Source organism: Falco peregrinus, chromosome Z (genome assembly GCF_023634155.1).
Source record: "Falco peregrinus isolate bFalPer1 chromosome Z, bFalPer1.pri, whole genome shotgun sequence".
Taxonomy (NCBI): domain Eukaryota; kingdom Metazoa; phylum Chordata; class Aves; order Falconiformes; family Falconidae; genus Falco; species Falco peregrinus.
Window position 1 is genome coordinate 57,462,418 of NC_073739.1, and position 16,909 is coordinate 57,479,326.

The 16,909-nt window shown below is 36.8% G+C and overlaps 1 protein-coding gene across 4 annotated transcripts in view; it reads left to right on the forward strand.

Annotated features, from left to right (window-relative positions):
• FCHO2 (FCH and mu domain containing endocytic adaptor 2) overlaps nucleotides 1–16,909 on the forward strand; it is a 99,707-nt gene that overhangs the window by 73,035 nt on the left and 9,763 nt on the right. For 2 of the 4 annotated variants that reach the window (XM_055790448.1, XM_055790449.1), the window contains exons 17-23: nucleotides 71–165; nucleotides 7,200–7,303; nucleotides 9,270–9,399; nucleotides 10,958–11,017; nucleotides 13,251–13,362; nucleotides 13,958–14,113; nucleotides 16,209–16,341. In XM_055790448.1, coding sequence (XP_055646423.1) covers nucleotides 71–165; nucleotides 7,200–7,303; nucleotides 9,270–9,399; nucleotides 10,958–11,017; nucleotides 13,251–13,362; nucleotides 13,958–14,113; nucleotides 16,209–16,341 — 790 coding nt within the window. The remainder of the gene's footprint in view (nucleotides 1–70; nucleotides 166–7,199; nucleotides 7,304–9,269; nucleotides 9,400–10,957; nucleotides 11,018–13,250; nucleotides 13,363–13,957; nucleotides 14,114–16,208; nucleotides 16,342–16,909) is intronic. The other 2 variants (XM_055790450.1, XM_055790451.1) reach the window with 1 other exon arrangement.

Genomic DNA, 16,909 nt, shown 5'->3' on the forward strand with positions numbered 1-16,909 from the left:
GAAGTTGTAGTTTGATTTTTATGAGTATGTGCATCTTTCATTTATATTCCAATTGTAACTTTTAATGTAGAAAAGGGAACAGTGACCTCCTGACATGGGATCCGCTCTTCAGCAGTTCTCTTGAGTCTTCCTCTTCAGCTTCCTTGGCATCCTCATCCTCCTCAGGTAGAATATTGATAGTAGAAAAATGTTTCCTCTACATGCTTCTTAATGTTCTGTTGTTGTTTTTTTAATTACTGCCAAGGGGACATGCTTTGACTATGGAAATTAAAGACTTTTGTAAAGAGTGTACTATCTTATAAGTAATACACAACTGAAGGTGCAGTCTATCAGACTTTCAAGCTAGGGAGCAATGGGGAAGAGGGGACACTAGACGCCTTAGGAAAATTCTGTCTTGCTTCTACCATTTTTTATCACCTTTTCTCACTTTCCAAAAAAAATCACCATCTAGAAAATAATCCTATTTTTTCAGCTGGTAGGGCTGGGAGATTAAATGGAGGTTGTTGCAGCAACTGTGAGACAAGCTGAGCTTGCACTGTGAATAGGGACAGGTTTCTTCTTTCCAGGAAAGTCCATTGAGCTTTGCAGTTTGAAGGCACCTTGGAGCTTTGCTGTGAGGAACTCATTTCCTGTAGGAAACCATGATTCTGTTAGCAGATGTGTGAACATAATCCAAGGGGAGCCAAATGAAAATGGCAGGACTGAGAACAGAATTAAGGGGAGACCCTGAAGCTGGGGCATTGGGAGGAAAAGGGTGGACTGAGGAGTATGAGAGGGGTAGGGCAGATGTTGCGTGGGAATTTTGAGGAGCAAGATTCTGGAAGATATTAGTGTGGGCAGGACACTGTTAGGCTTTCCTGAAACCTGTTTTTGGGGAGAAAAAAAATTCCACACAAATAGTCAATATTGATTGTCACATTCAAAAGGCAGTGAAGGAGAGGGAGGCAGAACAGCATATGAGTGGGTATATGTGTTAAAGATGCTGAGAGCACGAGATGTTGAGAAACCAGTTCAGAAAAAGGAATGAGAGACTGAAACAATAGCAGGTATTATGGCAATGTTAGAACCTGCTTACTAAAAGTACTTACTTAAATTGTTTATTATTTATGTTAATTTTCTCAGATTTAAAGCACAATCTACTATTTACTAACAGCAGGTATGCTGTTTCCATAGCTTTTCTCAGTCTACCTACTGCATATCTGTTTTCAAACCCCTGCTATCTTGTTGCACGGAAATGAATGCCACATGCCTGAGGAAGTGTTCACTATGTCTTTTAGCTAGGTATTCATGTTCAAAAAATTGTAACAGACTATACTTCTTTGTTCACAATCATGGCTTTCTAGCTTTTTTTCTCTGTACTTGATTGAAGAATAATAAGGAAGAGTACTTGTATTGATAGGGGAATTCTGCACAGCTAGTGTTAATTCTTCTTGGCCTTCATAATGTCCTTTTAGGGGCAACCAGCATTGCTATGTAACCCTTCGGGTTTTAAGTAGAGCTTATTCTTTTGCTACAAATTCACATTCCTTAACAGTTACGGGTTTTAACAGTAATGTTTCTGGCTTACAGAAATCATTACATTGTCTCTTCCTCACTTAGATACCCAGTTATTGGTTAGTATTGGATCCAAATTTGTAACATATTTAAGGATAAATTATATATAGATGTATATTACTGTAATATGCTGAAAAGAAGTGCTGCTTTCTCAAAATAATGTTTTGCTAGCTTTTGTCTGGTGTTGGAATCTGTAGAGGAAGGCAGAGGACACTTTATTTGTTGTGCTGTTGTTGTTATTGTATCAAGTTGTTTATTGCTATTCCTGGATGGGAAGTCAAAGCAGGGTGGGAAATGTTCATACAGTCCCTCTTGGCAGCAAAGTGTGGAGAAAGTAGTCTCTGGCTGTTGAATACTGGCAGGTAATTGGTATTCATAACATCCTCTGCAGCCATATCGAGGGGAGGGAGTCATCTAGCCAAGCCTTCATACCCAAAAGAAGCATATGCACAGAGCCCTACATTTCACTGAAACTGGAGGAAAATAGTGTGCTGTGAGCATAAGTCAATTTTAAATATAAGACATCTGTGCCTTGGCAAACTTTTATCTGCTACATAATTATTTAAAGGATTGTTCGTTCAGGAGTTATATAAGATACTTAGACTTGTGAAATGATCCATGTAGTTAAGTAAAAAGTGGGTGTTCAAAAGCATAACTAATTATTCATGTATTTTGGGGGGAAAAATACTGGATCAATGTAGGTCATATTCTTGTTTAAATCAAGTTCTGGTGCTCACTAACCTGCAGCTTTGTTCTAAAGACTTAAAAAAATACACAAGTGATCTGATTTTATTTTCCTTGAAGTCAGTGTTTTATCTTCAACTTGAAGGTTAATGTAGGTAAGCTGATGCTTAAAGCTATTGAAAATCTCAATCTAAAACTTAATTTACTTAAATTAGTTGTTTTGTACACAGCATATCTGCATATCATGATGTAGCATGTCCCACAGATTACGGGTTTTTTTCCTGTTAAAACATTTTAGATACTGTTTTCTAACTCTGTATTAATGATTGAACACTTACACTACCATGGTATTCCAGCAGACAGTGATTTATGCATCACAGAAGTAAACTTTGGTCATCCATTAATAATTCTGCTTTATTAGAAGTTTAAGCTAACTTTGTTACCTTGAACAAACACAACAGTTTTTTTAGCCAGTGTCGTGGTTTAACCAAGCACCACACAGTCACTTGCTCACTTACCCCCCTACACCTCGAGGGGTGGGGAGAAGAATTGGAGAGGAGTGTAAAACTCGAGGGTTGAGATAAGAAAAATTTAATAATTTAAACAGAATTTTAAAATAAAGGTAAGAACAAAACAATAACACTAATAATAATAACAACAGTTATAACAAAAAGGTGGGGAAAAGGATAAAATCCAAAGGAAAAGGGAGAAAAGAAAACAAGTGATGCACAGTACAGCTGCTCACCACCTGCTGACAGATGCAGAGCCAGTCCCCAAGCAATGATCCCCACCCCCAGCTAACCCACCAAGTTTACATACCAAGCATGATGTCCCATGGTATGGAATACTTTTTTGGCTGGTTCAGGTCAGCTGTCCTGGCTGTGTCCCTTCCCAGTCTCTTGTGCCCCTCCAGCCCTCTGGCTGGCAGGGCCCAAGAAACCAAAAAATCCCTGACTTAGCATAAACATTACCCAGCAACAACTAAAAAAATCAGTGTGTTATCTCACATCAGAGCCAAAACACAGCACTGTACTAGCTACTAAGAAGGTTAACTCCATCCCAGCCAAAACCAGGACAGCCAGCTATTGATATTGTAAAAATGGTTCTTTTTATTTATCTTCCTCATTTTCATCCATATGTATTTTTTAAATAGTTTCAGACATTTCCACATTGGGTTTTGAATAGGATTTATAGTAGTATTTTAAAGCTTTTGAATTATATTTAAGATATCTGTTAGAAAGGGAAGGCTGCATTAAAACTGTTTATGTGGGCTTGTTACCGAAATCTCGGAATGAAGAACTTATCGACACCAATGTGATGTAGATAAGCAGACACTTCTTTATTGACGGCCGGGTGCGTGAGTGAGTCCTCTCACGATCGACGCACACCAGGTTTCAAAATCAGACACCATATATAGAACTTATTCATGCATATTCATTAAGTATTCATGCATAATCATAATATTTCCCATAAATATTTAACATACTCTCCTCCCATATCCGATTCTGCGCAGTAAAGGTTAGAAGGGTCCAGAAATGGGTCTGGGGTACGATTTGGGTAGGTGGTATATGAGTCGGTGGTTGCGATCTCCCCCTGCCGGAATTACCTTTTACTAAAGTTCACGGTTCCTTGGCAGGCAACTACAAGCTGTTCCAGTCGACTCTCCCCAGTTCCCATTAATCCTATATTCAGACATTTCAATACACTATCTACATACGGAAGACTAGTTAACTACAAAAAAACCTTTCAAACCCTAAATTTATTACCTAAGTTTTAACAATGATTCTAGCCCATTCTTCTGGCCTTGGTATGGGACTATGCAGAGGATCTCATAACAGCTTTTACTGTATAAGTTTCACCAAAAATCATTTTTTTACCCCTCTATATCAAAAAATGATTTTATAAAATCAAATAAAGTCAATCAATCTTAACTTATTAACAAATCTGTAACGGGCTTAGAGAATGTACTTGTTCGTGGCAAAAGGACTGCAGTGAAGAGGATAGCTATACTTCTGATCTGAACTTCTAAACGTGTTGCCCTCTTTTTTTGATTCTGTATGTCACTCTGCTGTTGCTCCTAGCTTTGCCAATCTGCAAGATGTTGAGAATTGACTTTTTTTGAGTTGAGAATTTGTATTTCCTGCTTCTGTTGTCACCTACTGCAACAGGCACAGCCAAGTGCAGGGGATATTTGGGGAAACTCCTGTTTTCCAGAAGCCTGAAGACTGCAGGATAGGAGAGGAAATAAACTGCCTCATGCTTAAAGTTACTTACTAGATATGGGTTAATACAGATAGAAGAATTTCAAACAGTGTCTCATGACTGCATTGCCTTCATTCATTCACTGGACCGCTGTTTATGTTGGACCTTCCCATTACAAATGTTGAGGGTAAAAGGGTAAAAAAGTTTGGAAGGAATAGGATAGGTTTGATTAAATAAATTTGAAAGAAATTAAAAGCAGAAAGCTATGTACAGGAAACAAAAATAGAGTAGGGTGCAAGAAGAAGACAAAGATCAGAGGAAAACGACAGGGAGGAAGATGGAGGAATAAGGAAGGTCATGAGATGTAGGGCCTTACCTGGAGACAAACACAGTAAATTACTTTTTGGGTTACTTAGAAAAATGGGAAGTGACATGGTTAGCAGTATGCGTGAAGTACCTGTGATGTTTTCTTTCATTTGTAAGTGATGGGATTTTTAGCCTAGTAGAGCAGTTATTTTTCATGCTGGCTAGTAATCCTCTTGCAGTGGATATTGAATACTTTTTTGAATATTGAAAATTTTATCTTTTGGTCCTAGTTTCAATTCTATCCTTTTCCTTCAGCTACACTAAAAGAACACAATATGAACTCCTCCTCATCTACCACTGATTTGCCTGGGTGTAGAATATCTCAGTCTTTGCTTGGACGCCAGACAGATTCTGGGTCTACAAGCCCATCCTCACCAGATTTTACCATTAGCACTTTGTGCAAATCTGGTGTTACAGGAGCGCCATCAGGGAGTACCAGTACTTTATCCTCTGTGTCCTGGTCTCAGAGTCAGTGGATTTCCTTTGCTGATGAACTTCTTACAATTAGACACACAAGCACAGACAAGAAGGACCCCCAAAGATTGCATTTTAAACCTGAAAATGCCTGCCTTGCCTCTTCTGCCTTGCTTGGGAATTATTCCAGCGGCTGTGCTTCTGAGGATCAAAGTGACCTTTTCAATAATACTATATGCCATGAACAATTACTCATTGAAGAAACTGGCACTACTGCTGAAATTTCTTCTGCATCATCTTCAGCACTACTGGACTTTAGTTTAGTGTCTTCTTGTGCTCATACAAATAAGGGTATGACAAGCATGCATTGTGTACTGCTTTTTGCTAATAGCTGATTCCAAAAAGAAAGCTTTGGAATTATTTTTCTTTTTGTTATTATTGCTCACCTGATGTTAAAATTAACTCATCTTCTTACTTTGAATATACTAAACTGCTTGTTAGCACCAACTTCCTTGACAGTTAGGACAATGTAGTAAATATTCAGCTTGAAATAATAAAAATTCAAATTATTCAATTGAAAGCATTGCTTTCTCTTAACTGTGCAGAGCTTTACTTTTCTAGAAATAGAAATGTCTATGGGATGTGGGACAGCAGCGAGATGTCAAAGATTTAAGTGATTGAATTTGCAAAAACAATTCCATTCCCAAATGGCTTTGTATAAATATTTTCATATTAAATAAAGTTAAATAAATTGGATTTAAAACTGTTCCTTTTTAACACCCAGTATTTTGAAGCACAGATGCTATCATGGTAATGCTACATACTAAGAGGGCAAAGGAAAGTGCATTTGGGCAAGCATGCCATGACTCATTGAATACCCCTGGTACTGCCACAGACTACTCAGTGTTTAGTATGCACTGTTGTCTTGGGGCATAATAAGAATTTTGCAGGAATGACTGATATTTTAGAAGTTAATTTATCTGGGGACATTTGAGTTTGCAGCTCATAAGGTGGATGTGGTCAGTATTAGCCTAATTTCCTTCTTCCCAAGTCAGTGATGAAACTCCTGTACTTAAATGACAGCAGAGTTGTGCTGAATGGCTGAGACCACTCCCCACTTAAAAGTTGCCTTTTAAATAATATTAACTAATTTAATTTAAAAAGAACCATCCAGAATAATTTGAGGGAGACAACAGGATGTGCTGCAACAACATAGTCATATATTAGGATTTCAGTTTGATTTGGAGTTAATTTTATATCTGGCATACTCATTGGATAGGATCTAACATTTATTTTTAAATACAGTTCTATTCGTTCAATTCAGAAAAGTGACTTTGTAAAAGTGGCATCTTTGTACTGCTGCCACCATCTGTTAGTTGTTTGTTAGGTTTAGAAGGACATGGGGGCAGGTGGTTTTTTAAACATCTTATAGCTCAGCTAAACAATTATTAATATATTAATAAAAACAAGTAGAAGTTAGTGTGTTCTTACAATCAACAGAGTAATTTAACTCTTACACTGGTGTATACTTATTGAAGTCAGTGGTATTTCAGTGGGCAAAATTTTATATAAGCAGTTATGCCATTGTCAGCCAGGATGAAATATGAATTTCCACTGAATTTTCCATTTGTGGTGAGACATTAAGTACTATCCTATATTCTGAATCCACATCAATTGTACATAAGAGGAAACTCGGTTAAACCATCTTTTTGCGTACAAACCTCCAAGAAAAGCTGGTATAAAATCATTTGAGAGCAATGAGAAAGCCCATGATGCCATTTTTAGGGTCACTTTTCAGGGTATCACATGGTCCCATTTTAAAAGCATTTGTGATTTGTAGTAAATCTTACAGAATGGAGCTTGTAAGATAGGAACTTCTAACCGAAACTTAACTTCCAGTTGTTCTGTTCAAGTGAGTATGTATTTATGTTCAGTGTGACTTTTCTAATATTTGTTTCCTTAAATTTGCTTTCTTCCAGCAAGGCCCACAACTCCTCTCTCTGTAGGCACCATTGTACCCCCTCCAAGGCCTGCTTCAAGAACAAAGCTGTCTACTGGGAAACTTAGTGGGATTAATGAAATAGTATGTATTGATTGTTTATTAATTTTCCATTGTAACTTGATTTTAGATATACCTTTCATTTACACTGTTACAGTGGAGTTATTTTCCAGCTAATGTTCAAAGAATCACATAAGCAGATTTTCACCATTGGCAATCAGGCATGGAAGGTGTTCATGATAATTATATTACTATAACAAAGTAATTCTTAACAGAACTATGAAGGTCCAAAACATAATTTTTGCATCAGCTGAATGTTTTTAATTGAATGAATCAGTAATTTGATAATGAAGGGATAGCAAGTGTATGAATTTGAAGTTTTCAAAATGTAAAATACTAGAGAGGTTACTAACAAAGCTCCATTGATCCAGGGATATCACCAAAGCTTTGCGGAATGCATGGCATTAAGTAGATCTTTATCAGTCGTGTGTTGACACAAGTAGCCCTGCTGTGACTTCTCCCTGCACTTGCCCTTGGTGCGGGTTGGTGGAGAAGGGAAGTGGCAGGCTGCAGCAGCTGCCCGTTGGGATAGTGAGAGGCTACACACTTGCCTGCATCTCTGCTTACGGCCCGCAGTGCAGGTCCACCTGCTGATACGGAGTGTGGCAAAGAATGCAGATACGCAGACAGCATGTCAGACCAAGCTGTGCTAGTATTAGAGTTCTTTGGGTTTCATTTGACTTACTGACTTGCACAAATCTTACCATGATAAGATCCTCTTACTTTCTTTCAAAGTAGCAAGGTATTTTCACCATGTTCTTGTTAGGGACAAAATTCTGGTCTTATGCTTTGACAAAACTGAAACATTTTAAACTGTTCTGTATTTTTGTAAGTTCAGAATAGGGTTCATTTTGACATTCTTTTCTCATTCCAATATAAAATTGTAGTAATTGGTCTTAAACCAAGGAATCTGTTCTTCATGTCATCATAATTAAAGAGACAAATTTAGCTGGTACTGTTCTGCTATAAAGTAAGATTCTGCACAAAGATGCATTCATTTTATACTGTTATTTTAGAAATTGGCTATTACCTGTATACAAGTTGAAGCTTGTCAGTCGTCTTCCACTCCTATTACAATTTCCACAGTCTGTATAAAAAGCTACATACTCAGCAACAAGCTTGACAGAACCAAAATTTAAAAAAAAAAAAAAAACAAAACAAAAAAACCCCAAAAACGAAAAACCCCAAACAACCAAACAGTTAAGTGAATCATAAAACCACCCAGAGATTTAGGATGGAAGGGACTTTTGAAGATCTCTAGGCCAACCTCCTGCTCAAAGAAGGTCCAAAGAAGGTTGCTTAGGGACATGCTGAGTTGTGAAAATATCCAGAGAGGGAAATCTTAATATCTCTTTAGGCAACCAGTCCCAGGGTTTAACCATGAGGTTACAAGAAGGAATTTTGTCCCTGAGTTCCTTTGCTGTAGCTCTTGCATCTCTGAGAAGGGCCTGTCTCCTCCTCCTTTGCACCCCCTTTTAGCTAGTAAAGGACTGCTAGTAGATCCTTCCTTAGACTTCTGTTCTCCAGGCTGAACAAACCCAGGTTCTTGAGGTTGTCCCTCTCTCTCACTTACTCCAGTCTCAACTATTTTAGTTGCCCTCTGCTGGACTCAGTTCCAGTTTGTTAGTAGCTCTCCTTTAGCTCTGTAAATCCACATTTGCTGCACACATACACAGGGCTGTAGGCTTAGGTTCCGCTACAGTGTTATAGCACAATTATTGACCAGCTGCTACATAATCAAATATATTAGACTTAACTACCTAGGCAAAAAATTAATAATGGTAAACTATGAAATAATGGAATTGATTCCAATGGAAAATGTGGATTCTCTGTTTTACTCTAAACCCCAGGGTAGATAAAGCAATAAAGGAATTGTGTTAAGAAACACTGTGAAATTGACTGGGGCATGAAATTAAGACTCTTTTTACAGTCTTTTTTTCATCTCTTTAAAACCACATTATGTAATACTTTTGTAATCTCTTTTGTTCAGCCTAGGCCATTCAGCCCTCCGTTGACTTCTAACTCAAGTCCACCTCCTGCAGCTCCCTTGGCACGTGCAGAGAGCATTTCCTCAATATCCTCTTCTGCATCCCTCAGTGCAGCAAACACACCTACAGTTGGTAAGTTAAAGTAACCATTTTAACTTATTTTAGAAATAGCATAATTCTGCCACTAGGTTCCATTGGACTTAGTTGTTCCATATGTGAGTCCAGTCTAGGTACTTCAAGCATCCTTTGCAATACCTGCTTCTAAATGACACAGAAAGACAGGAGAGTGGATTAATTAGATTAGACCATAGATCAAATTATGGCATGTTCTTTAGAGAAATATTTTTCAAAATTAGTATTCCATGGATTCTTATTTGGTATGCTTGTATATCCATTCATCAAGCACAAAATGTTAACATGTATTTATTCAGATATTATTATATAGGTGCAGAAATATTTTGGGATACTGATAAATTTAAATGAATACAAATGTTCTTAAAATGGAGTCCTTTTATGCTCTTTTTATTTTATTTGTTATCCTGTAATTGCAGTTTCCAAAAAATTAAACTAATGCATCTTTTTCTTCAAGTTAGTGAAGTATATAGGCTAAACAGAGGTGTTTAGTAAAAGCAAAACAAACATCCAAAAAAGATGATGAAAAGCAAATGTGTTGCCACTAATTTCATGTTTTTAAAGGAAAGTCCTTCAGTTTTGGTATTTGGTTATAACAAATCAAAAGGAGAGTTATTAGGGTCTTTTGGTTTGTTGTGGGTTTATTTAAGATGTTTTAACTTGTTTCTTTAGCAGAAAAGTATTTAGTTCCTGGACATTATTACAACTTAAACCCCAAATTAAATCAGATTCTTGAGTTAGCACTCAGTTGGTTATCTGTGAATGTTACTGATGTGAAGGATTCCTTGCCCAGGCTCAGCAGGCTCAGGAGCGCACCTGCACAGCTTCTAGTGGGAGTTCTGCAGTGAAAGCAGTGCAGCAGTTGCCACCCTATGCAGGACCAGAACTAGTAAGGTCTGCCCAGCCTTAGGTGCTACAGTTCAGTGTACACCAGTTTTCCAAATGCTGAGAAGAACCATCACAGAAAGATAACTGGTATTTTGGTTGCCAAAGTCCATCTGGGCTCACATCCTCAGGCCTCAGCACTGGTAGCAAGGAACCAGCAGTTGGCAGCAGCATCAATAACACCAGCTCTGAGTGTGTGTGTTGTTGGGGACAGTGACAGAGTGAAATCATGAGATGAGGGAGGACATAAGGAGGTATGTGCTGACACCAAGGTTTGACATGGTTATTAACCTGGCCTAGCAAAAATAAACAAAGCCAGTTCCATCTGCACTGACTGTTTGAATTAAATAGTCCTGAAGGGCTGGGAAGGACAGTGCAAACAGCTGAAAGACTTTGGCACGTGAGGATATACTCTGCACTCCATTCTCTATTCTTTTGGCTTTTGCACAAACCAGTGTTCCCCTTACCCCATTTGTTCTGAATAATGGAAAGTTTAATGGAGACTCTAATTTTCCAAGCAAACTTTAAGGCATGCATAATTGAATGTTTCTTTTATGCTTTAGCCTTGTTTTAATTTGCAAAGTATTTTTATATACATTGATTTTTTTAACATCTATTTTTGCTTGAAATATTTTGTTTTCTTGCAATGTTCTGTTTCATTTAAATGTAATAGAGGATGATCTTTTGATTGGAAATCTTCCCACAATTGAAAAGCTTTGTGAGACACCACCAGGTATTGTACTCAAAGCAGATTTACATGTTAACTAATCATCCTAATACACTACATCTAATAAAATTGTATTTCTTTTGAAATAAGTTTCTCCAGCTATTCCTGGTACCTGGGAGATACAAGTATTTTGAACTCTCAATTACTTAACACGTTTTATTTTGCTGAAATCACCAAAACTTGATATAACTGCTTTTATGTAATTTCTGTCTATCCCCCCGCTCCTCAGCCCCCCAAAACAAGCTGAAATTCCGTCTCGCTTCTTTGGTTTGTCATTAACTACTTTCTTTCAAGTAAAGTGAATACATTTTCACTTTGACAATCCTTATTCTCATAAGACAAGTAGGTAAAAATATTTCTGTATTTACATGTAATACAAATATTTGATAATAAAGATAGTCTTTTTCAAAAAATATTTTGTTTTCATGACAGCGATTTAGCCAATATTAAAATTGCCTGAATCTCTGTTCCTAAACTGATCTAAAACCATTTGATCAGGTTTATTTATTTGCCCATTTTATGACCAATGATAAAGTCTTTTGTCCTGCAGTTTGGCATCTTCCTTGAGTGTGTCAATGCAACTGTTGGCATGGTTGTATCACTGGCTGTTGTGTCAGCACAGCTCAGGGGCTGTTAATGAGGCGGAGGCAGGTAGCAAGGCATCAAAGCAAGTTTTGCTGTTACTGCCGAGGGTACTAGAACTGCAGCCTTAAGCTCGGCTGCAGCCTGAGATGCAGCAAGCCCACCTTGGTGCAGCTCTGTGACGTCCCGTCCCTCTGAGAGCTTGCAGCAGGCGTGGAAGGCCCTGAAGTTGGATATCACTGCATCGCATGGTGTTTTCAGCAGCCAGATAACAAACCAATGACTTCCAGAGTTAGGTTAAACAATTATGCTTGCTTCAATTTATTGCTGTTTAGGAGAATGCTTAGATCTTTGATGAATCAAAGAGTGATGAACAGTGAGGGCAGAAGCAAATAAGAGAGAAGTGATCTCATTTGTAGTCCCTCAAATACATCTCGGAGAAGTGTGTGAAAGAGAGAGAGTGTGTGTGTGTGTGTGTATTTGCTTTGGTGTTCCCCAAAAACAGTGTAAGTAGTGTTATTTGCAATAAATTTCACTCGCCACTCAAGAAATCAGTCTTTGTCTTTCACTAATAGGAATATAATTTATATATTTGCATTATTCTTCATGATTTTCAGATACTAGACCTGTGAAGGATGTCCAGACTTCCTTTTTGCTTCTGAAAGAGCTGAGGAGGCACAGCCACAGTTTTAGAGTAATTAGGATTAGTTTGCCATGAGCAGTATTATATGGATGAGCAGGATTATATGTATTGCAAAGTATTCTACAGTATGAAAGAAAAATTTCTCATTTTGCTCATGAAAAGAGAAAGATTGCGCCTCCTTTTTGATAGATAATATTATGTGATACAGGCCATTTCAGCAGTGGTACAAAAAATTAGTAAGATGCTCTCCACTGTGCTGCTGCACTAATAAAAAGATGGAACTTCCAGTATTGTCTTTTATATTCAGTACAGATATAAAACACTGGCAAAAAGTAAAATCTCGTGACAACTGGTTTCATCAATTGTACGCACATATTTCAAAAAGCTGTAGCATGAGGTCAGAGTTGATTTTTATAGCCATGCGTTGGAATTGTGTTGTTTTGGCATAGTCTTCTGTGAAGGCTTCTCCAGCAATTTCTCCTGGGGAATTGTAGTCTTTGTTGGCTGAAATAGTCAAAAGAATATTCAACAGTTTGTTTATGTGGGGTAATATTAATGCATTTGCATTTAAATTCATGCATACTTTAAGTGAAGTCTTTGCATTTCTCTGGCCATGTTATCATGCATTCTTCGGTACAATAAGCATACAGTAGAGGGGTTTTTTTAAAGTATCCTAGTCAATGTCTAATTTTCTTTGAATCTGTTGACTTCACTCTCCTCTGTAGCCATTTTAATGCAGTGTTGCTCTGTCTCATATGTATTTCCTTGTGTCCATGTACATAATGTCATACTGATAGTCCTGTTTTCTTAGGCTGCTAAGCAGTGTTTTGATGGTACAACTGTACTGTACTATGTTTATATTTTTCTACTTATATATCGAGTAATACTTCAGATGCTACTGTGACCTTGATGGTAGTAACCTCTTGTGAAAATTACAGATGTAGTAAACCATTCTGAAATCTATTGCTAAGCTCTTTGAAAATTAAACCTATACACTGTATGTATGTATTCTAGGTGTTTCACGTGGTCCCAGCCCTGTCAGCCTTGGAAACCAGGACACCTTGCCTGTTGCAGTAGCCCTTACTGAATCTGTTAACGCCTACTTTAAAGGAGCAGATCCCACAAAGTTAGTTAAATAGTGAATTGTTTTGAATGTAATAAATTACAATAAAAAAACACACCGGGTTTATTTTTTATATTTTTGGGGGAAAATGTATATATATTAGAAGGGGGATTCAAAGGGGTCTTTTTGTCCCCTGTGTAAATGACAACAGTGGCTTGTTGCTCTGTATTGGCGGGCATCCCACTGGGAATTCATATATCCCTGCTTTACAAAAATGTGTTCAATGAGAACACTGAAACTGAGAAGTTTTTTATCATAGTCAGGTAGGTGCTATGTGTATATTTGGGCAACTAAAAGCACTTCATTCCCTCTGTCACATCCCTTGCTATGCTACTTAGACCTCGCCTAAGCATAGTTGTGCCATGTTTTCAAAGCCTGAAAAATATCCACCAAGACTACTGTATGCTTAACCAGCTAAACTTTTTTCTTTACTTATTTCATCTGACTTCCAAGATGAAAATGACAGTACATTGTCACATTACCCATATTTGAAATTTCAGTCATCAGATTATGAAAGCACAGTGATTACTTTAAAATTAGTATTAAAATTAGACAGTTAATGAGTTGCAATGAAACTGATATTTTCTTTCTCTTCTAGATGCATTGTGAAGATTACTGGTGATATGACTGTATCATTCCCAAGTGGGATTATTAAAGTCTTCACCAGCAACCCATCTCCAGCTGTGCTCTGCTTCAGGGTGAAAAACACAAGCAAACTAGAGCAGATTCTTCCAAATGCACAACTTGTATACAGGTTTTGTATTTTTTTAATATAATAGCAAACTACGTGATTTGTAAAATTTGAATTGTTATATAGGTAAATCTGAATTCTCTACAGTCTTGTTGATTTGGTAATACATAATTTAATTTCCTGAATTAGTCTTGCTCAGCTCAGTTCTCTCCACTGCCACCATTTAAAATCTCAGTGATTACTGGACTTGAAAATTCTGCTAACAGCCATAAAAATTAGTTTGTAAATGTAGCTGTGTTTTTACATGCATTTTATGAATTTTTTCTTTTTACAGTAGTAACTGGTAAGATTAAATGATGAAACAGTAGATTTAAATGGAAAACAAGTAGTAGGAGCCACACCTAATCTCATTTGTCAGTTACTGGTGTATTTTTAAACTGTGTCATTTCTACAGTAGATCAGATCAGCTACATAACTATATCTCCTAGGTGTATAGCAGCATGTTTGGGAGAAGTCTTAAGAAAAATGTTTGCCAATTGAGTAGAATAAGTGTTGAAATCACAGCATTTGGAGGTCTTTTAAAAAAATCTTAAAAGCTGTAATTATTGAGCAGACATCTGTTTCAGCTGAGCAGTTTCTATTTTATTTATGGGATAAATTATTTGAAAACAAGTTAAATACTTTTAGATGCTACATTTTATAAATTACTGAATTAAAGACTCAAACCATATGCATCTATTCTTTTGTATTTAATTTCATTTTGATCATTCATAATATAATGAATGATTCATACAAATTTAAACCTCATTGCTTTTTGACATGAAAGTTTATAACTGAAATGTTAGCAGAGCTGTATATGACAGGGTGAATTATACTGAAAAAGTACGTTTTGAAAAAAAAAAAAAAATGGTATTCTTGTGTGAGTGCAATAACACTTCATTAGTTAGAGAGGATGCATGTAATGATATTTACAAAGTTAAACCCAAATAATAGTAATTTGACTTTTCATCATATATTGCAAAGGGTATCATTTGCTTGGTATTTGTAAAGTTTTTAATGAGAGTGATATTTGTGGTGATGTCCAAATTTCTGATTTGAATTTAACTTGGTTGTAGAGCAGCAGTAAGATTGTACTACTGGCTTCATTTATTTAAGTTGTGGAAGGCCTCTGTAGTGATACATGTTTATATTTTACTGAAAATGGAAATTTCATTAATTGCAACAGTGTATTGAGAACCAAATTCTAAGAAAATTGGACAGAATACTGGTACATAAGTTACTGTTCTAGGACATTGAACACATTGCAGTCATATTTACTTTTACTCTGCAGACACACTCTGTACTCCTCTTTAGGGATGAATGTAGCTCCTTACTGTATCCGTAGACATTCAGATGAGGTCTTTGATTCTTAAGTGATGTGAATTTTGGTTTTGAATCAGTTTTCTTAAAAGCTTCATCCTTATTCAAAATAAGGCTGATGCAACCAGAGCTGAAAATATTCTCGATCTGCAGAACACATGCTCCAGTACCTCCCAAACAGGATTTTGCTTTTGCAGTCATGTACACTCTTTCCTACATATAGAAGTGATATACAAATTGTTACTAAGATTGAATGCAACTATAAGTATCTGAGAAACAATTGTCTATAGTACTCTGAAAATCACTTTTAACTGAACAGATTTTGAAAGCTCACACTGTACAAATATATGACAGTATGGTTACACATACAGCACATCTTAATTCAGTGCATATGTTATAACCCAAGCTAATTATGATTTTAGGATTTATTCCAAATTGGATAATGTTCCTCTTCAAATCCCACTTTCATCCCCATGTCCCACACATCCTTAAGGCACCTAATTTTATTAAAATTGTGTTTTATTAAGTGTAAAATCCCAATTCAGCACTAACTCCGTTTTGTGATACAGATCATCATTGGAGGAAACTCACTGCTCCACAACCTGGAAGCAGAACTTTTACCAGATAAAACAAACAGTTAATTTGTCTTAATATTTAGGAAGGTACAATTATGTGTAATAAAGCGTTAGAACAAATTCTTGCTTGAAATAGTGAGGAAGAGGAAAGATCTAATCTTAATTTTTAGAGATCCAAAATAATAACTCACTGTTGCCTTTTGACTTACCTTTCTTCCTTGTAGTGATCAGTCACAAAGTGACTCCAGTACTAAGGATTTTTGGATGAACATGCAAGCTATAACCGTCTACCTCAAGAAATTATCAGAGCAGAATCCATCTGCATCCTATTACAATGTGGATGTTTTAAAGTATCAGGTAAACACTTTTTTTTCCCTTTGGAAATTTTAAGGCATATTTGGTATGTACACAGAAATTAAAAGAATTGTTCTTTGCCTGCTAGCATGCAGATGAACTGTCATCTGTCATCTAGACCAGTCCTGGGTATGTCACTGTTTACAATGCATAGGCTCTGCCTAGACTTAGTGCCTTCCTGCTACACTTATGTCATTCCCTTGGATTCATGACCTGTTTCAGCTTGCTCACACATCACTCTAGTTCACAAGTGCAAGCTTCAGACATTGCTTCTTTAGGTATTTGTTAGCAAAGCCTAATTTTCCTTGAATTTAGGAGTTTTGGTGGGAGGTTGGTTGAGTTTGTAGTGGTACTGTCTTTGAGATTATAGTTGCCCAAGTTTTGGATGCTGTAGCTGATGAATTCTGATATATGAGAACGTCTGATATTCTGACCTCTCACAATGTAATGGAACATCTCATCCTGGAAACCATTTACAGGCACACAAAAGACAAGAAGGTCGTCAGGAATAGTCAGCATGGATTTACCAAAGAAAAGTCATGCTTGACCAACCTGATAAACTTATGTGATA